This window comes from Heteronotia binoei, chromosome 4, assembly GCF_032191835.1.
Source record: "Heteronotia binoei isolate CCM8104 ecotype False Entrance Well chromosome 4, APGP_CSIRO_Hbin_v1, whole genome shotgun sequence".
Classification (NCBI taxonomy): Eukaryota; Metazoa; Chordata; class Lepidosauria; order Squamata; family Gekkonidae; genus Heteronotia; species Heteronotia binoei.
In genome coordinates this window covers 156617816-156643227 of record NC_083226.1, presented here as the reverse complement: position 1 = coordinate 156643227, position 25412 = coordinate 156617816, and the positions used below count along the sequence as shown (strand labels likewise).

At 43.5% G+C, this 25412-nt stretch overlaps 3 protein-coding genes across 8 annotated transcripts in view; 1 reads left to right on the top strand and 2 right to left on the bottom strand.

Annotated features, from left to right (window-relative positions):
- Positions 1 to 684, bottom strand: part of LMBRD2 (LMBR1 domain containing 2) — a 34170-nt gene extending 33486 nt beyond the window's left edge. The window contains exon 1 of the mRNA XM_060236073.1: positions 370 to 684. The gene's annotated coding sequence lies outside the window, so the exon portion shown is untranslated. The remainder of the gene's footprint in view (positions 1 to 369) is intronic.
- On the top strand, positions 370 to 17525 carry SKP2 (S-phase kinase associated protein 2). The gene is made up of 10 exons (XM_060236081.1): positions 370 to 1044; positions 4226 to 4476; positions 5575 to 5686; positions 6838 to 6981; positions 10129 to 10263; positions 12588 to 12686; positions 13272 to 13399; positions 14095 to 14146; positions 16080 to 16187; positions 16941 to 17525. The coding sequence occupies exons 1-10, from the start codon at positions 1037 to 1039 to the stop codon at positions 17152 to 17154; spliced, it is 1251 nt and encodes a 416-aa protein (XP_060092064.1). The 5' UTR covers positions 370 to 1036; the 3' UTR covers positions 17155 to 17525.
- Positions 17526 to 19336: 1811 nt separating this feature from the next.
- NADK2 (NAD kinase 2, mitochondrial) overlaps positions 19337 to 25412 on the bottom strand; it is a 32586-nt gene continuing 26510 nt past the window's right edge. For 5 of the 6 annotated variants that reach the window (XM_060236075.1, XM_060236080.1, XM_060236077.1 and 2 more), the window contains 5 exons: positions 25113 to 25256; positions 23137 to 23192; positions 22998 to 23051; positions 22396 to 22519; positions 19337 to 21877 (listed from right to left, as the gene is read on the bottom strand). In XM_060236075.1, the coding sequence (XP_060092058.1) occupies positions 21739 to 21877; positions 22396 to 22519; positions 22998 to 23051; positions 23137 to 23192; positions 25113 to 25256 (517 nt within the window). In that variant the 3' untranslated portion in view covers positions 19337 to 21738. The remainder of the gene's footprint in view (positions 21878 to 22395; positions 22520 to 22997; positions 23052 to 23136; positions 23193 to 25112; positions 25257 to 25412) is intronic. The other variant, XM_060236076.1, reaches the window with a different exon arrangement.

Here is a 25412-nt window from a genome sequence, read left to right as displayed (position 1 = left end):
TTGCAGAATACATGCATTCTGCAAAAGTTTTAATTGTACCTTTTTTCCACTTACATATTTTTGAAAAAAATTATTTATTATAATTATTAAATTAGCCTTATAGTTGTGGGGGGGGGGGGGGGCTATGTCTCCTGGCAACCAATATTTTTAGACCCAGTTGGCCTAAATATTTTTAGACCCAGTTTGTGTTTAGGGCGGCTGTAGGGTCAGGAGAGCTGGGCTACACCTGCCTCCTCCATAGCTTATTCTCCCCCGCATCCCTCTCGTCCGCAGGGAGATTTTGCCATAGGGAAGTTCTGCTCCTTTTAGACCCCGAACCAGCCACGGCGGCTGACGGGAGACTCTGCGGAGGGCGCCCTGGCGACTCACCCAGGCCCAGGCGAGCTCCATCACCTCACAAAAGCCAAGCCTCGGCAGCGGCGGAGCCCTGGACAGCGGCGCGCTTCGTCGTGGTCTCGTCCCCTCAGCGGGTTCCCTGCCAAGGCCTCAGACCAAGGCCCGACTCTGTCCCGGAGAGAGCCAAGCCGGCAACCAACCGAGCCGTGGCCGCTTCTGACATTTCCTGCTTCGCCCACTCCCTCCCCGTCATCGCCGAGTCATGGCTCCTCCTCGTGAGGAAGCCTGGGTAACAGGGGGGGAAAGAGGCCGGTGGAATTTTTCTTGCTTGCAAAATAGGAGTCGATTGCACCTTTAAGACCCACTCAGTTTTATTCAGAACGTAAGCTGTCGTGCGCATGCACACTTCTTCAGACGAGCGGCGTTTGCATTTATTGGGACTACAACGCCCAGAAGCCCTCGCGACAGACCGGTTTCGGCCCTGGGCGAGTTTTTCCTTTTGCGCGGTGGCACTACAGCTCCCAGGGATCATTGCGAGAGTGGAAAGAACGTTACCCCGGGCGGGCTGGGCGCGCGAGTGCTTGCTGGCGGCTTCGAGAAGCTGTTGCCGGATTGCTAGATCGGGAGCTGCGAGTAACGAGAGAGGCAAAGGCGTTTGAGAGAGAAACCGGCTCTCGATGCATCATCCCGCTAGAGAGCCATGCAAAGGTAAAGGCTGCCGGGGCTGGTAGAGAATTAAGAGTGAGCGGATCCCGCCCAAAACATAAGCTGCTTGCGCGCGCATTTGCGTACCCTTGGGATGTGTGCTGTAAAGGCTGCATAGCGCGAACGCGGTACAGTATTCCTGCTCCCGCTAAATGTACAGGTTAGGACGTGTAGAGAGCAGTTGCATGGACCATCTTCAGAAAACAGCAGCTGTCCCTAAGTTAACCCAATGTGGCTCGTTTTGCATGTTTTTCATTTAAGATCATGCAAACTGTTAATCAGAATTTCAGAAATCGTGGTTTTGTCATTGCATCCCCCTAAATGCACGTTACGTTACTTCGTGGTCAAGCGTGCAAACGCATTCTGTGCTTTTGCCAAAGGGACAACATGGTATGTCAAAGAGGCTTATGTAGAGGGATATACAACCCCCTAATTCCCATGGTGCATGTTTTGAGAGTGAAGGATTGTGGACTCGGGAATGAGCATATGTTACCCTCTATATGGAGGAAGGTACTCCGCTATACATGAACCTGCTTTATATTGTGCCAGATTCTTGGGCCCTCTGGTGCAAATCTGGCATGGTCTAGATGCGGGTCATAACTCACTAAAACACACACACATTGTATGCATGTGGCCTCGGAATCAATCACCAGCATCTCCAGCTAAAAGGCTCTTAAGTAGCACAGAAAGGCCACTGCTTTAAGATTGAAATTTGCATTTAAAGTATGTGTCTTTCCTAATGCACAGGACTCATTTTGTAGAAAAAAATAAGTGGTCGAGCTCATTAGCATATGCCACACACCCCAGCCAAAGGCAACCCAATGCAAAAAAGGAGAGCCCCAGGCAAGTGAGGCCTGCTTGGGCCTCGCCCCCCTCCCCATTCAAAAGGCCAGCAAGCCAACCGCCACCCCAAATCATATAAAAAGTGGGGAAAGGGTGGTGTGGGCTTCTCCAGGGGTTAATGAGGGCTGCTGGAGGTATGGCAAAGCCTCTGGTGGCTGGCTGCCCACTTTCCTAATCCAGGGATTGATATGCATCTGCACCTCCTATTCAATGGATAAGGTAGGTGGGGAGGAAGAGGGGAAACTGGCAGAAAGGTTCAGGAGCTGTACTTCTGTGAGCTCCTGCTGAATCTGAGGTCTGCTTATGCATACCAATGAACATGAACATATGAAGCTGCCTTATACTGCCTTGGTCCATCAAAGTCAGTATTGTCTTCTCAGACTGGCAGCGGCTCTCCAGGGTCTCAAGCTGAGGATTTTCACGCCTACTTGCCTGGACCCTTTTTGGAGATGCCAGGGATTGAACCTGGGACCTTCTGCTTGCCAAGTAGATGCTCTAGAAGAAGAAGAAGAAGTATTGCAGATTTATACCCCGCCCTTCTCTCTGAATCAGAGACTCAGAGCGGCTTACAATCTCCTATATCTTCTCCCCCCACAACAGACACCCTGTGAGGTGGGTGGGGCTGAGAGGACTCTCACAGGAGCTGCCCTTTCAAGGACAGCCTCTGCCAGAGCTAATGGCTAACCCAAGGCCATTCCAGCAAGTGCAAGCGGAGGAGTGGGGAATCAAACCCGGTTCTCCCAGGTAAGAGTCCACGCACTTAACCACTACACCAAACTGGCTCTACCACTGAGCCACCGTCCCTCCCGTATGCATCATGTTTACAGGCTTTTTGGAGAGCAATATGACAGTTTTGCAGACTGCTTGGGTCTTGTGGAAAGAGCCTCTCAAAGTTCATTGATTTTTTTAAAAAAGTTATTTCACTAATAAAATTACCTTCTGAATTTTCCTGAGCATGAATGAATTTATGCTCTGGGACCTGCCTAGGGACTGTCTCTCCCCACATGTTCCCCAGAGAGTGCTGAGGTCGGGGTCTCAGAACCTCCTTACAATCCCTGGGCCAAAGGAGGCCCGTCTGAAAGCGACCAGGGACAGGGCCTTCTCGATTGCAGCTCCCTGTTGGTGGAATCAGCTCCCGGAGGAGGTGAGGGCCCTGCGGAACCTTGAACAGTTCTGCAGGGCCTGTAAAACAACCCTCTTCCGGTTGGCATATAATTAATCGTGATCGGAATGCCTGAATATTAAATCTCGAACATCAGATTATTGAATACTGGAAAAATTTGAAAGACTGATTTAAGGAAAGGTAGCATAGTGTATATCGATGTGAGTTTTATGTATTTTTAGGTTTTTATGTATTTTATTGTATAATTATTAACGTATTTAAACCGATCTCTGTTAGCTTTTTTTCTGTTGTAAGCCGCCCTGAGCCCACCTCGGTGGGGAGGGCGGGATATAAATAGAATAAAATAAATAAATAAAATTTAAACTGGATGTCAAGGACTGATTCTGAATTCTCTCATGCTCAGTTGACTTCAAGGCAGGCAGTTCTCCAAGTAGTTGATGCAGCCATCTGTAATGTGCAGGAGGGGGAGACTGGAGTTATATCCCACCCCCACCCTTTGCTACCCAAAAGAGTCTCAGCAGCTTACAAGTCTCCTTTCCCTTCTCTGCAACAGACACCCTGTGAGGTAGGTGGGGCTGAGAGAACTCTCCCAGAACTGCTCTTGAACAGCTTGAGAGACCTTGTGGTTGGCCCAAGGCCACATCAGCAGCTGCAAGTGGAGGAGTGGGGAATCAAACCTGGTTCTCCCAGACAAGAGTCCGTGCACTTAACCACTACACCAAACTGGCTCTCAGTGTGTTCTTGGCCAGGTCTGGCTGGCACACTGAGGTGCAGCTTCCAGCTTTGCTAGGCTGCTAACTGGATACCAGACAAACGTTTCTAGCTTTGTGCATGAGCTGAAAGGAGCTTGTGCACGTGCTGCAATGTGCAACACCATCCTCCAGCTGCTAAGACAAAATCCTAGTGCAGTTGCATGTCACCTTTGAAAATGTATTTCAGAGAATGAACTTATGACTGTTTCTTCTGTTCCTCTTTTGTCTGTTGGAACAAGAACAACTGTGACTAGATCATTCTAAAGGGTTTTTTTTGTAGCAGGAACTCCTTTGCATATTAGGCTACAGCCTTCTGATGTAGCCAATCCTCCAAGAGCTTACAGGGCCTACTGTAAGATCCAGGATTGGCTACACCAGGGGGTGTGGCCTAATATGCAAAGGAGTTCCTGCTACAAAAAAAGCCCTGTGTATAAATTTGTGTCCCTGGGCCTTTATCTCCCTATAGGAGACATCTCCAGGAAATTCCAGATTTGGGCAGCAACATCACCACTAGCTTCACATGGGCATGGGATTCCAGCAAGACATCGGAGCTGCTCTTGGGCATGGGCGTGTCCGTCCTTAACGATAAGCTAGCCAATGAGAATACCCCCCAGGAGCAGCTGATGTGCATGAGCCCACCCCCCAAACTACAGAAAGTGAAGGACAAGGAATTTGTGATTGCCCGCAGACCAAGGCTACTTCGAGAAGGAGCACCAGGTAAAGAACTGGAACAGGAAAAATCCATTCAAACTTTCAACTGCATGTAGCTAATTTGTACTGTAGCTAATAAAAAGTTGCTTTTTGTTACAAGGTAAGGTATATCTTAAGTTTTACACACAGGTAGAAATTTAAACTGCATTTTCAATTAGAAGTGCAAATCATTACTTAAGTTGAACAGAAAGTCTCACCTTTTTATAACAGTTTTTTGTTGCTATTGGACTTTTCCCCATTTTGGCTCCTTTATTGCCTGTAGAATGAACTAAAGTTCTTCATTTATACCCTCCCTTTGCCCCTGCAGAGACCCAAAACAGTTTATACTTTTCTCCTCTCTTCCATTTTATTCTCACAGCAACCTCTTTGGAGCAGGTTTAACTGACATTGTAACCAAGGTCACCCAGAAAGCTTTCAAGGCAAAGTGGGGATTCAAACCTGAGTCTCCCAGATCCTAGTCACTCACTCTAACCACTACACCACAGTGGCTCTTTTCTACCTGAGTGTGACCCAGCTCCAGATGGAGGGACCAGGAGGATGCATGACCAGTGCCTGGAGATTGTGGAAACCAGGGCTGTAGCCAGCAGGGGAGCACTGGGGGCAGTGTCCCCTATGGAATCTGCAGCAGGTGGTGGTGCTGCAGATTCCATAGGGGGCACCGCCCCATTGCCCCTCCGCTGGCTGCGGAGCTGGTGGAAACAGGAGCCAGGGACATAGGGGATTGGGAAAGGGGAGTATTCTTAGCCAGTAGGTAGAGTAAGGCTGGAAATGGACAGCATAGGACTCAGATAGTTAGCAGTCTCTGTGGCCACAGAATGTGAAGGAGTCTCGTAGGGCTATGCTGGCCACAGAGGGCTAGTGGGGAAAGAGCCTGAGATTAGGGGCCTGTCCAGCTGCTGGGAAGGGTTCCAAAGGTGGTGGTGAAGCACAGTTGGGGTATCTTTTTGACAGTAACAATTTTTAATTGCAGTTCAGAGCTGGTGTATAGTGCTTTTTAAAGTGTGAGATGTCTGTTCCACTGAATTAATTTAAATGTGTTGTGCCCCCTGGGGAGTGAAATAATCCTATTTTTTGGTTTAACTCTGTACCATTTTTCCATTTAAGGTGTTTCTTGGGATACCCTGCCTGACGAATTGTTGTTGGGGATCTTCTCCTACTTATCCTTAGCGGATCTGCGAAAAGTTTCCCAGGTTTGCCAGCGATGGCAAAGACTTTCGTGAGTGATTTATGAGACAGACTTTTCTGCCCCCCCCCTTTAAAAAATTTTTGTGTGTGTGTGAGCGCACGAGCGCCTAGAAATTATGGCTGACTTCTGGCATCTGCTGGAGCTTGGATGTTCAGAGAGGTGGCTTGCTATTGCTTGCCCCTGTGTCCCAGCCCTGGTATTCCTTGAAGGTCTCCTACCCAAAGGCTTGCTTGGGCTATCCAGGTCAGGGCAAGACACACTTTTTTTAAAAGGACAGTTTTGCTTTTTGATGGTTGAATGGTTTGGGCCTTGTCTTGGCACATGCTTGGGTTGTATGACATTACATTGAGTCTCGTCCAGGACTATAAAAGCACAAAACCCAGAAGTTTTAGTCATCTCTTGTGACATGGCAGGAAATAACATTTGAGAACAAGTCCTACATAGTGTTTGGTTTGTACACAGAGATATGTGAGGGGCTGTTCTGAATCCCACCAATGTTCTGCCTAGTCCAGCATCCAGTTACCCTATGAGGGCTATCAAACAGGATGTAAAGGTCAAAATGCCCCTTCAATGTTGTTTCCTCCACTCATCTTAGCTAGTGGCCAACCTCTCTGAATCTGTCTAAACTTTTTAAAGCTGTCTGTATTACTGGCCATCATTACATCTGCACAAATTGATCGTGTGGTAGATCACAAGGAGAAGACAGCAACCAGATGGGAAGGGGAGAAGCATCAGCGTCTGTTTACAGACTGGTATATTTTGTCTAGCAGAAGAGAAATTCTATGGAGGGTATGAGGGATGTCACAGAAACTATCCAATAAGCACCCATGATGTGTAACTGCCTTCCTAGTGGTTGGTGTCATAAGAATGTAAGAAGAGCCCTGCTAGATCAAACTGAGATTTTTCAGCATGATTTAGGAATCCGCTATCAGAGCCTGATAATTTATTATTTATTATAATTTATTACCTTAGTCTTATATCCTGCCCTCTTCGCAAGTGGACTCAGGGCGGCTAACAATCAATTCAAAAACATTTACAATTTAAAAACAATAAAATAACAATTTAAAATACATTTTAAGGTGCTGTTTCAACTTCAGTATAGGCGGGATCTAATCAAGACATCGTTTCTAGCTAATACTCAAGTCAGATTGCTAACTGGTAAACTCTTTTTCTTTCTTTAGAATGGATGACTCACTCTGGAAATCTGTCGATCTCACAGGGAAAAATGTGCTGCCAGGAGTGATTGGTCAGTTGCTACCCTTGGGTGTCATTGCCTTCCGTTGTCCCAGGTCCTGCATTGGGAATCCCCTGTTCAAAACAAGCAGGTATTGCCGTCCTCAGAGCAAAGATTTCCTTTTTCACTCTTGCTGAACTTTTAGGCTTCGTGTCCCTTTGAATCCTCATCTCTTTTGCAAAGGCAGTAAAGTGCCCCAGTTGGACGGACCAAAGGGAGCTTTTGGAGAACTGACATAAGGAGCAAGTGTATTGAGTCTGGAGAGGGGACAACTGGTTCAGATTTCTGCTAGTCCAGAAGGCTCACCCACCCTTAGCTCATTTTGGCATTGAGAACTGTAATAATAATAATAATAAAACTGCCATCAAATTGTAACCAGTGTTCCCTCTAAGCTGAGTTAGTGTGAGCTGGCTCACAGATTTTTAGCCTCTAGCTCATACATTTTTGTCTTAGCTCAGGAAGGATAACCCCAGAGCACAATAATGTACACGGTAGCTCACAGCTTTAATTCCAGTAGCTCAAAACTTTAATGCAAGTAGCTCACGAAGCAGAATTTTTGCTCGCAAGACTCTGTGGCTTAGAGGGAACATTGCTTGTAACTGACTTATGGCAACCCCTCATGGGGTTTTCAAAGCAAGAGAAGCAGGAGTGGTTTGGCATTGCCTTCCTCTGTGATGCAACCCAGGTCTTGGTGGACTCCCATCCAAGTACTAAACATAGTCCACCCTGCTTAGTTTCCAGGCTCTGACAAGCTTGGACTAGTTTGCGCTATTCAGGCTGCTTTAAGCATTTTTTAAGGCAGGAATGTCAAACATGTGCCCCGGGGGCCAAATCAGGCCCCCCGAGGGCTCCTATCAGGCCCCTGAGCAATTGACTATAGTCTTCTTTCTTCTCTCTTGCTTCTTTCTGCATAACATTTTGTTTTGCAAGGCTTGCTCAATCACACAGGAGCTACAGACAGGGTTGCCTTTTTGGAAAGTCAGGGAAATGGAAATTGGTCTGAAGTCAGGGAAAGTCGAAATTGTAATTAAAATATATTCAAGCAGTGGATTTTTGACCTGCTGCTGCAGGAGCATGATCTGTTTTTGTGGCAACTGGAATAGAGAAGTAGCAGAGTACAAATAAAAGTTAATGATGCCCTTTTCCAGCTCCACCTTTTTCTCAGCTCCACCCCCAGCAACCAGGCTAATGTGTTTGTTAAGCTCTGTCCCTGCATGATTTCCAAGGTCTGCCTGTAGCACTTGCAAAGCAAGGCTAGTTTAAACATTTAGCAATATACAAACTTTAAACATCTAATTGTTTCATCCCCACCTGCTAGTACTGCATTTAACTTAAATATAAAGATAAGCATTTTTTGGGGTCATGCTTGTGTATGGAATGGACGTTTTGTCTCCTGCTAAACCCAGCACAGAGTTGCAAATGAGTTTTGCCGCTGTTGGATTTCACAGACAACTAGCATTTTCTACTCTGCACCATGCAAAGTAAATTTTGCAAATGGGATTGTTTGTTCCTGCTGGAATTTACAAAGTACCAGCTCTCTCTCCTGACTTCTCCCATGCATAAAGGTTGCAAATGAGGGTTGTCAGCTTCTCTAGATTGCAGAAACTCCACCTCCTTTCTTGCTGCCGATCTGTTCATTACACTTTCTGGAACTAGGGTTACCAAGTCCAACCCCAGAAATATCTGGGGACTTTGGAGGTGGAGCCAGGAGACACTGGGGTGGAGCTAGGGGGGAGGGGGGAAACGGTGCCAGGGAGTGTGGCGAGCCGCCCCGCAGCTGCCGCCTCTTCTCCGCTCGCCGTGGCTGCTCCTCCGAGATGGGCTCAGGCTGAGCCCATCTCGGAGGAGCAGCCACGGTGAGTGGAGAAGAGGCGGCAGCAGCGCGGCGGCCTCTCCCGCTCCGCCTCTGGGGTGGAAGTGGAGGGGGGGTGGAGGCGGGCCGGGGGCGTGGCGAGCCGCAAGTCCAGGTCCTAGAAGGGCCTGGATTTGTGGCTCGCCATGCTCCTGGCCTGCCTCGCCCTCCCCTTCTCTGGTTTTGCCTGCGCTGCTCTTGGCTGCTCCTCTGAGATGGGCTCAGCCTGGGCCCATCTCGGAGGAGCAGCTGCGGTGGGCGGGGAGGGGGCGGCAGTGGCGCGGCGGCCTCACCCGCTCCAGGATCGGGCGGCTCGCCATGCTCCCCGGCGCTGTTTCCCCCCCTCCCCCCGCTTTTGTTTGTTTGGGGAGCGGGGGAAGAGGGTGGAAATCCTGGGGTCCCCCGCCAGGGCGGGAGGGTTGGGAAGCCTATCTGGAACCAGGAAGTGAAACTGAAACTTTCCTAGCTTTGGAAAGTTCCTACTTCTTAGCATTCTGAGTTTACCTGAATTCAAGTTTGTATCTTGGTGTAATCATTGGTGTAATTGCAGAACAGATGTTGCAAGTTAATGTTGAAAGAAGCTGATATTAAATCTCTTACTTTGGCAGATATTTTTGCAGTTGAGACTTGTGTAGTTGTAGAGTGGAACATTTCATTAAGCCTTGCATTAATGCAACATGACCTATGCATTTTTAAACTTGAGGTTATATTTGAATGGTGGTCAGGGAAATGGCAAATGTTGGTCAGGGAAATGAAAAATAAAATTTTAGTGGCAACCCTGTACAGAGCAAAGCCTCTGTTTTCTCCATTGGCTGAGGCTCCTCCCTTGGGGAGGAAGGAGGGAGGCATAGCTTGCTTTGCCAGGCTGTCTCAGTCGTACAGGAGATCTGATGAGCCAAGCCTCTCTTCCTTCTGTTGGCTGATGCTTCTCCCCCTCCTGGTCCACTGAGGATCAGGAAAAGACATGAGCTTCCTTTGCTCATGTCCCTGGATCGTATGGGAGAGATACAAAGAAAGCACCTTTAAGACAAAGTGCTAATGTTTTAAGCATGTTTTATTTTAAGCTTTTAAAAAAAATCTTTTTTTTTGGTCTGTGTCCTTTATAAAGGTTATATCTCTGCTACATGGTATATTTTATGACACACATGGCCCAGCCCATCAAGGCCTCATTTATGTCAGATCCAGCCTTCATAAGTTTGACACCTATTTTAAGGGTTCTTGCAAGTTCCTTTTGAAAAGCATGTTTGAAGCCGCTTTAGTGTGCTCGTAGATCTCACAGGTGCATCCTGTTCTTGAACGACTCAGAATGAAGCTCGGTTGCTTGGATGACGCGGAAACTTTCTCATTGCCTTTGCCTTTCATCATTTTGTTTGGCCTTTTTTTCAGACTACTTCATGTGCAACATATGGATCTGTCCAGTTGTATGATCCAAGTCGGAGACCTCGAGAGCATTCTTGATCGGTGTCAGAGCCTACGGAATCTCAGCTTGGAAGAGCTCAGACTTTCCAGCAGCATTGTTAGGTGGGTGAGCAAAGCATCGCTCTGAAAGGAACACATTCTGGAGGAACAGCCCTTGTGTTAAACAGATTGGTGCTTCTGATGCATTGCAGAAGTTGATATACTGAATACTGGAAACGGGACTAATCTTTTACAAAAGTTTTACCTACAATCCGTGGCATAAACAGGGGTTGCACTTACCTGCAACCTTTGTTCATCGAGTGGACTTCTTGCGCAGGCACATATGGGACAAATAACAAATTAGAACTGCAGTGTTTATAATTTGGTCAGGTTAATTCACTATAAAGCTTTAGATTGTTTATTTAAGGTATTTGTATCCCACCTTTCCACTATGGTTCAAAAACAACAAAATGATCCTGTAGGCAACCTTTTTTTTTTTTTTTTAGAAAAAGTTAATTGTTTTGAAAAGAAGCATTGGGGAAAAGGAAATGTTAATGGCAGGCAGCATTTTAGAAGAGATGCTGGTATGGTATAGTAAAGGGTTGAACTACAACTGGAAAGACTTGGGTTCAAATCCTTACACTACTATGAAGATCACTAGGTGACTTTGAACCAGTCACTCTCAGGATTGTTTTGAGACTATAAAATGTGGAGAGGGGTGCTGCGTACTGCCTTGAATTCCATGGAATAACGAGAGGCAGAAAAATACCAAAAAAGAATTCCCTTGTATTTGAGAAGGAGGGGAGGGAATTGATTCTTTTAAGATGGTCCCTGTGGAAGCTTTTTGTGTACATGATCTCAAATCCATGTAAGGTTCCTTCCCTCAGAATATTTTTATTTGGAGATATATGTCGAATGGCCTCCAAGTTATTCCCAAAGGGGGGTCTCATTTCCCACAGGAGCAACATTTTGGGGTGTGTTTTGAGTTATGATGGGAGGAGGGAATCCCTCCCTCATACTTGCAGAAATCTGGGTGGGATCCAAGCCAATGTTTACATCCTTCCTTTTTGTATTTAAAACACTCAAGGTAGCATGCCTAAAATATGTTAGAATAAACACCCACAAAAATAGCATCATCAAAACAAACAGCAGTCCAGCTCTGTAAAAAGCAGTGGTGGCAGAACTCATCCAACCCTAAAGATGTGACTCAGAATGAACTGACAACCAAGGAATCCAGCCATTGCATTCATAAAACCCTTACCACACTCTGGATAGCCAGCCTATTTGTCAGAATTACAGCAGCAAGGCTCTTGGAGCAACTTTCTGACCACGCATTCTTAGCCTTAGCCAGGCTCTGTCTCATCTTGCTTTTAGGAAAAAAACAAAGCATCTTTGGAGGGCACTGCCAGTATTACCGCTGTTGGGGTGGTTTTTAAAAAAGGAATAGGTGTTTTTTGCTACCTATTGAATTCTTTGAATTCATGGTGTTGTTCAGTGGGTTCATTGTCTTATTGATGCTCTTGGAATATTTTTGGGAACAGCACTGGTTCCTTTGGGGGAAAGGCAGAACACAAACATTTGAAGTAGTAGAGGGCTTAAGGCTGTTAGCAGCTTTGTCTGCAGAAGGCACGATGCTTCCCCAGTGGAAATGTAGAAGATACTGAATTTATATCCCGCCCTCCACTCCAAATCTTTGAGTCTCAGAGTGGCTCACAATCTCCTTTATCTTCCTCCCCCACAAGAGTCACCCTGTGAGGTGGGTGGAGCTGAGAGGGCTCTCACAGCAGCTGCCCTTTCAAGGACAATTCTGCCAGAGCTATGGCTGACCCAAGGCCATTCCAGCAGGTGCAAGTGGAGGAGTGGGGAATCAAACCCAGTTCTCCCAGATAAGAGTCCACACACTTAATCACTACACCAAACTTGCTCTCTGAATCTACATACATCTACAAACCAATGGAAATATTTTGAGGAAAGGAACCTGATCATGCACATAGAAAGTTGTAGGGGATGTCTCTGCCCATAAAATCACTGTCAACAACGCTTTAGTGTAATCCAAGTGGCTGTGTATTTTTGTATATCTAGTTATGAAGCTGGTTTCATTGGTGTCATTGATCTCTTAGCCTGATGTTTGAATGCATGGTACACTTTCAGTAGTCTGCCATTGTGACAGGGTAGTTGCCACCTAAAAATTCCATGTATTGTGGGCCCTGAGTGGGTTTTTCTAAGGAAATGAATTGACTTTCCACATTTGATGGTGGGTGGGTGTATCTAGGAAGGCCCCCGCTCTCCTTCAGAGTCACTGGTGCTGACATGTGCCATCCTAAGCAGATAAGCCCATTACCTCATTGGACTTAGAAGGGTATGAACTCTGCTACAGATGGTGTTTATGTATCATCACACAGGTTAATGTGCAGTGTTGAGGGTGCTGTCTTTGTTTTCCCTTTCAGAAAAATAGCACAGAACCCCAGCTTGATACGATTAAACCTCTCTGGATGCTCTGGATTCTCTGCGGAAAGTTTGGAAACAATGTTGAACAGCTGTTCCAGGTAGGAAGGTCGCCAACATTTGTGAGATTATTAGGTTTAGCACAGATGCATAGCTGGATTTAATGGCACTTCTAACCACAGGCCAGAGACACATGCATGTGAAGTGCATACAGCTGTATTTACAAAAATGCTAGTTAGGATCCCACCTGAGGTTTATTTGCCAGACTAGAACACAAGTGATTATGGGTGTGAAAATGGAAACCAATTCATCCCATTGTTCACTTTATTAGCCCTGATCCATCCCATAATCTTCTCCGAGTGTTTGGTCAGGACCTCTGCAGACCCATGCAGTATATATTAGTTGGTACATTTGAGCGTGCCTGCTTGCTTACGAGATGTTTACCTGGACACTTAATTTGGTAGTACTTGACTAGGACAATTAGCTCACTTTTCTGTTTTCTGCTTATGAGCACTTGACACAAGTTGATACAAAGTTTCCTTTACCATTTTTGTACAATAAGGGGAAGTTAGACTTTGACATTGGGGATAGCTAGAGAAAGGTCATATCTGTTTTTGCTGTTTTAAGTGGTTGTCAAATGGACGTCTGAATTTTTATAATGAATTTTGTTTTCAACTGGTACATAGGCTTGAAGAGCTGAATTTGGCTTGGTGCGACTTTACTGTTGCTCATGTAAGAACAGCGGTGAGCCATATTCCTTCTGCTGTGACACAGCTAAACTTTAGTGGATACAGACAGAATTTACTGATGTCAGGTGAGAAGCACATTTTGGCTTGAAATATCTAGTGTGGATAGCCTGCCACCCATCATGGAGTAACCGCATTGACTTGTGGGAATGAAAAACTATTTGAGATTTGGGGTTGGGGGGAGGGGTTCAGAGCCACTTGCATTTCTGGGGTTACATTTTGCGATGCAGCCTCTGCTGAAACACTGCCTCATTGAACTTTTAAGAAACTTATCCAAAGTACTTTGCAGGCAGGATTGATGCATAGACAAGTTAGTCCCAGCTGCAGTCATGCAGTGGTGTGGTGGTTGGAATGCTGGACTAGGATCTGTTTAAGGCTGTTGCATGCACATCTGCTTGAGAGTAAAACTTCATTAAGCTCTATGCAGCTTCCAAGGAAATGCGCATTGTAAAGCAAATAATTCCACCTCAGTGTCTACTGGAAGTGAAGTTGTGGGAAATCTATGCTTCTCTTGTACAACAAAATATTTTAAATTGAAGAATGTGGCTCAAAGGGAAGCTTAACTTAATACTAAAAACTGCCAAATGTAGGTGTGTTTATGTTCAGCTGAGTCATTTCCTGGCATTTCTGTATTGCTAGCCGCCCTGATTCCTTTGGAATGGCCGGGATATAAATCGAAAGTAAATAAATAAATTCTTGTGAGAAGCTTATAGCACTAATTGATGCGTGTGTGTGGCTCATTGATCTTGCCTTCTCATTTCAGATGTTAAAACATTACTAGAGAGGTGTCGCAATCTAGTACATTTAGATTTAAGGTAAGAGAATCTGAATCTTATTGAATGCATCTTGTTGCTGGGAACCTGTTGAGAAATAAATGAAAATCAGTAATGCAACTTCCAGAAAAAAGCACCATGTTTCATATATTGGCCAGAACATTGGGAGATATGCTTGGTCCCATTGGACCAAGATATAAATGCTTGTTCCCATGCAGCATCCAGAAATCTGTACTAGAAGAATTTTACTAAGATGCCATTGGGGTTTGTAATTATTTGTGTTTAACTGTACGTATTTTTATCTATTGTACAACTCCCAGAACCCAGCACTAGCCAGGATGGGGGAATTCATTAAGTAAAATCAGTTTGTTCTACACCCAGTGTGGTTTCCACCCCCACCTTTCCTGATGCCCACCAAGTGTTTTGAGGAGCTCCTGCACAGCAGGGCTTCTGATTGGCCACTGGAGATCTGACTAGCTGTGAAGATTCAGATAGCTTTGTTTTCGCAGCAGTTGGCACCATAGTGTTGGTTTGGTCCTCTTACTCTTTCCTAGTGTATTTCCAAAAAGCTGCTCCTCTTGTCCCATTCTGTGGCTTTTCCTATATGTGCAGCTTTGCGTTGCAGGGTGGCCGTGATGTGGTTGTACCCACCATGCTATGTCTGAATTCTAAAGGTGCTCATGGACTCAAAAAGGTTGGGGACCTTTGTAGTAGATAACAGGTTCTAGCTTAGTGCAGGGGAAGATTCCAGTACAATATTGCACCAATCACAGTTGAAAATAAGGGATTTTTAAAATTGAGCAGAGCCAAGAGTTGTTGCTCTCTCTTGCATAGTAACAAGCTAATTCTATCTGAACTAGCAAAATGCTGGTGGGGTGTGTGTTTGTATAACGTTGAGCCACATCTGACATGACCTGAGTGGAGAGGTTTTATGCTGTTTTTTAGCTGTATCCCAGATTAAAGATGGCACACTTTGTGTGACAGCATCTACAGGCCCTCATATAATGGTGCAGGGGGTGGAAAGCAAAAATCACACTGAGTCGCAAGATCTTTTTCTGGGAAGGTCATGAAACTGTTTCTGCAGGCTTGCACTAGCAGTCCCTTTGTCAAGTATAACAGATGCATTTCTTTTTAGCAACTGATCTGTCTGCTTAAAGGAAAGATCATACTCTGACCCTTGAATTCCCTGCCATATAGCAGACACAGTGACTGAAATACTTGAACTTGAGAGTCCAGCATGCCAATCCCACATCCTCCCAGTGACTTTGTTTGGATGCTGGCAAGGAACTCGCTCTCTGCTTCAGTTCAGAAACCAAATAGCCGTCTATTATTCTGCTGTGTGAAGCTTTTTGTGTACTTCAGGTGTAGGGAAAAAAATAGACTTTCACCCTGTTAACAGGGGAACTGGGGAAGCCACTAGTGATAGGAGGAAGGAAACAAAAATTAATCTTCTATGCTGTGCTAGTCGCCTCTGTTAAGCAAGGCAGCTTAAAAGCAGGGGTTTCAAGTAGGCAGGGAAAGCAAGTCCTGCTCAGGCCTAACCAACTGGTTTCTCACTTCTCCTAGCATTTCCCAGAAATTAGGGCAAAGCCTGGCATAGCAGGACACAACTCACTTTAACAGAGCCAAGCTATTTAGTATATTGAGGGTTTTACATCTAGAAAGGTTTATGCATAAGGAACATTGTGACCAAGTTCTTTGAGCAAATGGGTTTGCTTTTAATGACGGGTTCCCTTTATTATTAAAGCACAAAACTCACATAGATGCCTCTTCTTCATTTGCCCAGGTAGACCATCAGTTGCTGTGCTGTGCGTGAAGTTTGATAATAAATGTACTTTGGTGGAGTTTTAGAACTAGGTTTGTTTTAAACAGAGTTTTAGAACTAGGTTTATGTTGCACCTTTTCTCTTTGTCTACTGGCGCCTCTGTGGAGTTTAAATTTATGGAAACCATTAAATCAGATATTTCTGTTGCAGCGACAGTGTTATGTTGAAACCTGAATGCCTTCAGTACTTCTGCCATCTCGCTTACCTGGAACATTTGTCTCTTAGTCGATGCTACCAGATACCTCCTGCAACCTTACTGTAAGTAATAATCTGTTGCTCTTAAAGCCAATTTGAACAATTACTGAGTGTATTTCAGGAGTGAGTGCAAGTAGCTTCTGAGCCAGTTTAGAAGCTATTTGCATTAAAGTTACAAGTACTATGATGTAGGCTTCTTGGGTCCATCAAATGGAGTGAACATGTTGATACCTGAAATTCTCATTTGTTCCATTTGGGTTTTCAAACAGTTGTGAGATTAGATAGAAATCCTTTACTCTGGGCTTGAGCTTTGGGAATAGAAGTTAATTCACTGTGTTGTATGTCAGACACACACCTGAGTGTGGAAGAACAGGATCTAGTGATCACCACTATTTCAGAGGATGACTTTCTCTGCCTTATTCTCTTCATGGCTTTATTTTCTTTCAAAGAGGTCATGTTCTCCTTGACATCTGCCCTTCTAGAGAGAGCAAGTTTGGTTTAGTGCCTCAGTGTAGGACTGTTATTTGGGAGAACTTGGTTTGATTCCCCACTCCTCCATATGCAGCTGCTGGAGTGACCTTGGGTCAGCCATGCTTGTCAGAGCAGTTTCTGTCAGAGCTCTCAGCCCCACCTACCTCACAGGGTGTCTGTTGTGCAGAGGAGAAAGAGGGTGGGGTATAAATCTGATTTCCTCCTTTTCTTCTTGGTGGGTTTGATCTCTACCCATTCTGCTTCCTTGTATTGCCAGCGTGTGGGAAATAATCAGTTTGCAATCATTGTGTTCATTGCATTTCTCAACTCTCTCTTCCATTCTAGTGAACTTGGTGAAATTGCTACACTCAAAACACTCCAGGTTTTTGGAATAGTGACTGCTCCCTCTCTCCAGCTCCTAAAGGCAACACTTCCTCATTTAAAGATCAACTCTTCCCATTTTACAACTATTGCAAGGCCCACCACTGGTTATAAAAAGAACCCAGAAATGTGGGGAATCCAGTGCAGACTGAATTTAAGAAATCCAGCAGTTTGTTAATGCAGCATCTAAAGCTTTCAGAAGTCAGCAACAGATGTCAGTTCTTCACAGCCCCAGACTATGGAGTTCTTGAAAAGTTGGTTCTGTTCTGCTTTACTCCTTACCTTGTAATGCAGTCCCTAACTACTTTAACTGACTTAATCCTATTGATTTCCCTGTTTTATGTGCAAGCAAACTATTTTCAGTAATTTATGAAACCATTAATTTTTCAGATATATTTTCTACTAAACTTGAAATCCATCGGACATGCTAATCACATAAAAATACCTAATAAAATAAGGCACAGCCACACCCTGCCCCTGGAAACTGTTTTTAGATCCTGATTCTTACAGGATAATTTTTTAAAAAATTAAAGTCTCCATGTTTTTATACACCTGTTTCAGTTGCCTGTTCAGATATTCCTTTTCCTTGTTGGACCCAGTACCTGTTTACAGTATTATAGGGGTGCTATAATAAACAAAGGCTTCTCAAGAACCCCTTTTTTTAAGACTCTCACTCTTGCAGCTCAGAAGTGACACGAACAAACCCTAAAGAATCCTTTGGTTTTAAATTTCTGCTGGTATTGACACCTGCAGCCAGAACATTACTCCTTCTGCCCTCTTCCAAGGAATTAGATACAAAATGTCTGTTCAAATATTCTCCAACCTCCTCTCTGCATGAAATATGTCTGTAAGTACCATTTTTAAAAATACTGATGTAAGTGGAGGACCACAGCAGTTTTGTGGACTGTTTACTAACTTACTTGAAAAGCTGCAGCTTTAAAGAGATGACCTGCCTCTTTAAACATTGTCACTGGAAAATTCATTCCCAAGGAAGCAAGCCACTCCCTACCCTGTATGTTGCATGCAGCAAACCAGTAGGGGGATTTTGCCCACTTTAAAGATCACTTCTGTATACCATGGGGTGGTGGTGATAGTAGTGACCAGGGATATAGAGAGCAATCCTGCTTAGCTGCTGTAGTGACTGGGGCCAGTTCTATATTGTGTTTGTCAACCAGACAAGGATCTGCTTACTGAGCATGAATGTTTCTGCCCACAGAAACAAAAGTACAAGCTTGAGCTATACCCAGTCCCCATCTTTCTATAGCGGCGTTTCCCAAAGGCAGGGTCGCGACCCTGCACCGGTCCACAGGGCCTCCCAGTCCCCTGGCCACCCCTTCCCCCACATTGCGCCTCCCTCCCCTGGGTTGCACACCTCTGCACCTCCTCCTTGTACCCTTCCCCACCTCAGGCCACAGGTCAGTTTCATGCTGTGCAAAGCCCTTCCGCCCCCGATCGCCCGGAAATCGGCGCGGAGCTCATTCCACACTGGGCCAAGCTGGCAGCTCAAACAGACCGCGACAGAAAAGGGTGCCTGGCTCCTCCCTCCCTGGCAGGGAAGGAAGTGGAGGGAGGAGCCAGGCACTCTTCGGCCACGTGGAATAAGCTCCATGCCGATTTCCAAGCTGGCTTGGCCCGGCGTGGAATGAGCTCCGCACCGATTTCTGAGTGATCAGGCTGTCGCGCGGGGCACAACATGAAACTGACCTCCCTGAGGTGGGGAAGGGAGGGAGAAGGAGGCGTGATGCCGGGGAGCAGCTGGGGACTGGAGGCCTGGCGTTGAGGACTCCATGGCTGGATTTCCCACCAAGAGTGAGCAGTTTTAAAGGTAAGTTGCTCTCATTTCTTTTCCTTTCTTTTCTCTTTCTTCCTTTGGCCCTCCTTTCTTTCACTCTTTCCCTCCCTATTGCCTTTCTTTTTTCTTCTATATTTGTTTCCAACTCTCCCTCCCTTCCTTTCTTCAGTCTTTTCCCGTCTTCCCACCCCCAAATTTTAGTGGGCCACGAAGGAGAAGTGTAAAAATAACGGGGGGGGGGGAGTTTGGGAAACCCTGCTCTATAGTATTGTTGATAAACAATGTGCCTCCTAGCAGTACTTGAAAGTTCTTGTATTATGTTAAAAGATGAAAAACAGGTGCTGTTCCTATTTTGTGACTCTGCCAAATATAACTACTTGAAGTACAAAAATGAATTTCTAGCACTAGAGGTCATGCTATTAAATACAGAATTTATATTACATAAGCACAAAAGCATATTTACAAAGAACAAGAGAAAAATACTAAGTTCTAATAAGTGCCTCCTGCTAATCAAAATACCACTGAGAATACTGACAGGTCTACCTTAAATGGCTGAAAGACAAAAGTATTTTCAAAAAATACTAATACCTTTATTACTTATCAAGTACAGTATACATTTCTTATTAAACCAAATCAATGTCTTTATTTTTTAATAGAATCTAGGACCCAGATTAAAGGTTAATAGAAACAGATGCTGGAATTAAGCAATTGAGAATGTAAGGTCATTTCAGCTACACAGCCAATTAAAATTAAATTACTTATATTTGTGCACATTTCAAAATTGTCTCATCAGCTTAGCGCAAAATGATTTCAGTAATTGTTTCAACACCTTGGATTAAGTTTCAAAAGATTTGTCCACGGCTTTCATACAAACACCACTTACTTTTCTCTATTTAATTTCCACACGGAAAGCAACCATTAAATATACATATGAACTATAACAATTGGTGGTCCAAGAACACTTCATACATAAAATAGTGGGTCTGTGCAAATCCTCATTCACATCTCCCACCCACCAGTCATTTGGAGGGGGAATTAATCTAAGATTCTACCTTTGCCTTGAGAAACCATTATTGTTCCAAATTCTGTAAGATAAAATGTTTATTGCCGTCTTTTTTAACCATTTATGGTTTTGGTACAGTCAAAAATGGCTCATTTCAAAGGATATAATCACTTACTCATCACAATGCCCATTCAACATAATGGGCTCCAGCACAGACTCTCCCTCTCCTTTTGGCATAACAGGACAGTTGGGAATGGGCAGTCTGTGCCTGTGTGTTTGGCAGGGAAAAGAAACGGAGCTGGTGGGATTGTTCACATGTAGGAGCTCTAATCAGAAAGCAATGGGTTGTGTTTAGGAGATTTTTATTTCATAGCTATAAAATTCCCATGGTAGCTATATGAACTATAGCTATTAAGTATTCAAACAGTTTATATTGAAAACAAAAACCATAAACTAGTAGTCTATTTCACAGCTTTCTTAATTTACAAAACATGTTATGCTCCCTGATTCCAAGTACCTTTACTCAGAAGCAAGTCCCACTGACTTCAGCATAGCAGACTAACAGCTCATCCAGTATTTCAACCAAAATGCTGTTTTTTGCAGCATGCAGTGTTTAATTTGGAGCTTTTACTATAAAGTTTAAAGAGCTAGATGCCTGTATTTCAGTTTAATAGCTTTGCTATTTCTCCACCAAGAAAGGCTTACTCTCAAAGCACATTTCTACAGTCATTTCAAAACTGCTTTAAAAATGTTTTACCTTTTGGGGCAAAGTGTTAAGAACTGTGTCTTTAATAACTCATTTACCTAACTCACATTGAAAGTTCATTATTGTTTCAAATGTAAACATTCAATGTATTTGGCAGTGATTTAATTGGATGGGAATGAACAAACTTGCAAGTTTTCTAGCGTTAAACACAGTATCAACCACTATTTGCAAAAAAAGCTATACACCTAATTTAATAAATAAGCATGGCAAGTCATTGGCTATGGTCATAGTTCTACGGGCTGTTGTCCGTTACTAATGGCAAGGAGGAATTCTGACTGGCATTTGCTTTACATAAAACACAATTAAAAAATGCATGATGCTCGGGGAGCCTAACTATATGTTCATTTTAACACAGATGAGTTTTATGTTGTATGCATCCAACAACAACATGCACTCTTAACAATTTGAAATTTACAAGGAATGGCATTTTCATTAATTAAGAAAAATAAGCTCCAAATTTTAAGTATGCAACCTTTGCCTAAAATTACTATATACCACAATTTCTGGGAAATTTACAGAGGGGCATTTTTCAAAGATCAATGCAGACTACCACTAAAAATGGATTTTTAAATTGATTGGAAAGACAGTGATCATGATTAAGTTCCTCTAGCTGTAACAGGAAAGCATGAGCAGCACAGGACAAGAGAAATTTCTTAGTTCTAACATACTTTCGTAGTTTTCCGTGTGAATTTGAGACTGATGTTTCTACTGAGTACTTTTTACAAACATTAGAAAAGTAAAAATTATTGGTACCAACAAGTTATTTTAATTTGTTGGGTAAACGAATCCCAACATTAACCTAACATTTACCTTCAAGTTAACAAGCCTTGACAGCATTTGCTCTTAGAAAAGAAACTGAAAATTTTGCTGAATTTGTCAAACTATCACAAAACTGTACAATTATTAATACTAGTTTGACTTTTAGTTTTAAAAGTCTGTCACATTAAGTTTTGTTTTGAAAGGCTTGTGTCTGAAGCCTGTCAAGTAAGTTTCCTGTTATCAGATGCAATAAATGACAAACACCAGTTTCACAAGAATTTCTTCGCCAAAGAAATGATGAGCTATTTCGATCTTTGTTTCTTAAGTGACTGCCTACAGAGAAAGACAAGTTTCACATCTGAGACCATTCCAGCATCCCAGTCTATTGTCCAGGCATCCCTTCTGTCCATTCTGAGGGCTTGGATGATTCCAATGCACTTCTTCATTCTTGCAGTAGAACAGTACACAGTGCATCATCTGTATCGATCAGTATAGATGCAATCGCTCCATCATTAAACTCAAAAGATGTTCCTCCATCTACAACCATACAGGCATCCCAACAACGAGAGCGGACACACACCCTGCAAATACATTTAAAAGGAAACTACAGACAGCTTGCCAAGTGAGCACTTTCAGTTCCACTAAAAGTGCAGAAGAAAAATTGGTATGGTAAATTACAGCCTCTCCACCCAAAGATTCTGAGCTGAAGAATTTCATTTCTGTTCTCATAGGCAAAAAGACAAAAGTTCTGATACAGCCAACCCCCGTTTGTTGTACTGTATTTTCTACTTTTAGATGAACACCGAAGACCTTGTTAAGTGCCATCAAGTCACTTTGGATTTATAGTGACCCTATGAATTCATGACTGAACATTTTCTATCATTAACAGCCACACACCTTGAGAGTATTTCTGAAAGACATTCACAAAAGGTCTACAATTTCAGACCTGCAAGGTGACCCCCAGACCATGTGTAGTGATGCTAATTAGCTTAAATAATACCAGCCACCAAACAAATATTTCTTTAAGACTATTATATAGGAAAATCTGAAACCTACAGAAGATCCCTGTTTTCAGACAAGCTAATCCAGACAAACTTACTTTGAAGCAAATCCCCTCTGCCGACTACTTGAAAAAACACGATTTGAAATAGGTTCTCGTATGCTGAAAAACATCTTGGGTTCCTCTGGATCATACAGCAGCGATTCATTATATTCACCGGTTACTGGAAGTACAAAAGTTAAATGTAAGTTTCTGCAAATCAGCTCACCACTATATAATAATAATATTTTTTAATTCATATCCTGCCCTCCCCGCCGAAGCAGGCTCAGGGCGGCTAAATAGTAAACTAATTAGTAAACTGTTGTTCAGAGTTTCTGCTTTTGCATAATGGGTGGTTAACACTTAACATCCTGTAAAGATTAAAGCAACTAATATAGTCAAATTAGAAGATGCTTTAATTTATTTTAGCCTGCCCCATATCAAAGTTTTGGGCACACAATATTTTAAAGTGAAATATTAGACTAGTATCAGATTAAACTGGCCATTTTAAATCACTGCAGTTTAAAACCTCAAAGAATTCTATGCAAGGGTTTATTTCTTCAACACAAAAAGCATTGTATAGCATGCGAGACAAGCCTTCAAAGACCCACAAATTACCATTTCAGACATGCCAATAAGAGACTAAGAGTATACTCACTAACCTTTTTCTATTAGTTCCTTGTTCAATGGAAGGTTTAAACTCTCGTACTTTTTAGCTATTGAACCAAAGGAAGAAGAGTCTCAATTAGATGTCATTATCTTCTGCACTGCTACTTAACAGGTGTGCCAGTGGTAACTCACCAATCGTAAGGATTTCTTCCACAGCCTGATTTGCTACCTTGTTGATATTAAAAGACCTAAAAACAGAAAGCAAGTGTGACTAAATACCTGAATTCTCCAGTTTAGAATCCTCAAAGCTGATACTGCCATTGCTGAAGCTGGGGCCAGAGGTTATCACCAGGGGTCTCCATTGCACCTGAATCCATTCAGCTTTACCACAACTGTATCTTGACTGAAGAAGAAATTGGATTTATACCCCACCCTTCACTACCTAAAGGAAACTCAGAGCAGCTTATAATCTCCTTTCCCTTCTCCCCACAATAGACACCCTGTGAGGTAGGTGGAACTGAGAGCTCTGACTGAAAAATGCTTGAGAGGAACGGCTCTGTGAGAACTTGTGACTGACTCTAGGTCACATCAGCAGGTGCACGTGAAGGAGTGGGGAATCAAACCCGGTTCTCCCAGATAAGAGTCTGTGCACTTAATACACCAAATTGGCTCTCAAATTTAGTATAGATAATTAAGAAAACTTTGGAAGCCAAAAAGACTTAAATATTTCCCAACCCAGATTTAACCACAACCCAACTGAATTTAAGCCAACTGGATATAACATTTTAATTTCAATTTTTAAAGGCTCAATTACATATAAGTAACCCAATGTAACTTGGTTTTTAAGTCTCTACGATCTTAGATTTTTGATGGGATTTCTCTTAGAACACACATTGTGTTCCCTACATAATGCACATGTCCGTTGTATGTATAGCATTTATTAGACACTTCCAGGTTAGCACAAACCACCACTTGCCTTTACGCTGAAAACGAACTACTGCTTGTGCTTCCTTCACAGACAAGATTCAAACTAGCCCTGAACCATGATTTTCAATCCAGAGTTGGGGAGGGCACAAATCATAGTTTGCCAATAACTTCTGACACAGCAAATTCAGTTGGAAGTCATGCAAACACAAGGCTTGTTCAACACAGTTTGTCATTAAATCTGAACCTTCCTAAAGACAATAATCCAGTACTGAGCAACTGGTCTGGCACACCCATGAAGATCCTTATTTCAATTCACCTGTGCCATATTTCTTCAACACACCAGCTGACCTACTACAATCACGAACTGCTCTTTAAATTGTAAATAATTTCCAAGAAGACAGCCTGTCAATGCCAAATTTCAATGCTGATGAAAAGCCCTGCTCAGCATGTACAAGCTTAACATTACTCAATGGAACGCAGCGGCTAGGCTGCTGTTGGGACTCCCAAGGTGGGAGCACATACAGCCAGGGCTGCGCGGACTGCACTTGCTGCCAGTGGTGTACCGAGTCCGCTACAAAGTGCTGGTTATCACCTTTAAAGCCCTATATGGCCGAGGACCTGCGTACTTGAAGGACCGTCTCTTCCCATATGAACCCCAGAGAGCGCTGAGGTCAGCTGGAAAGAACCAGCTGAATATCCCTGGACCAAGAGAGGCCAGATTGAAGACCACCTGGGATCGGGCCTTCTCCATTGCAGCTCCACTGCTATGGAATCAACTCCTGGAGGAGGTATGGGCCCTGCGATGTTTAGACCAATTCCGCAGGGCCTGTAAGACCTACGTCTTCAAAATAGCCTTCACCTAACACCGAGCCAAGAAAGTCTCGCTGGACATGTTTTAGCCACTGAATTTTATTAAAGACCTAAGTTATAGCACCACAATGTTAATGTTAATTTTAATACAAGTTGTTAATGATTTAATGATGATTTTATAATTGTAATTGTAATTACTATGTATGGTTTTATTGTATATTACATTCGTATGTTGTGAGCCGCCCTGAGCCTGCCCTGGCGGGGAGGGCGGGATACAAATAAAAAGTATTATTATTATTCTTTCTTAGATCCTTCAAAAGTTCAGTCTGTACTGCTACAGAGCATTTTGTATTTTATGTTAATTTGTTACTTATTCCTAATGGAGATTCTGAATAAGCTAAACCCATAACTACAGCAGCACACCAACGTACCAGGCTTTTGATCCAGTTCCAGTGCATATGTTGAGACCTGAGCTCTTCTGTTTCTCCCATGGACCATCATCAACTGATATTTCATAGTAAGAGGCCCTATGAAGGGAGAATTTAAAACTGGGTTTGCAGGACTTATAGTTCACCCTGAATAAGACAGAACACAGCCCCACATCAGGCATATACAAGTCTAAAAGGGCCAATTTCAAACATGGCTGAATTTTTCATAGTTGAATTTGGTAAAGGTCAAGATTAGTTTGATTGGTAGTTTGTCATATTTCAAAACACAAGTTGTTAGTAATC

Excerpts from the sequence above, each read along its gene's own strand:
- SKP2 (XM_060236081.1), top strand. Across the intron at positions 10,264-12,587 it reads CTTTCCAGCAGCATTGTTAG|AAAAATAGCACAGAACCCCA; the intron begins GTGGGTGAGCAA and ends TTTCCCTTTCAG. Across the intron at positions 14,147-16,079 it reads CTAGTACATTTAGATTTAAG|CGACAGTGTTATGTTGAAAC; the intron begins GTAAGAGAATCT and ends TTTCTGTTGCAG.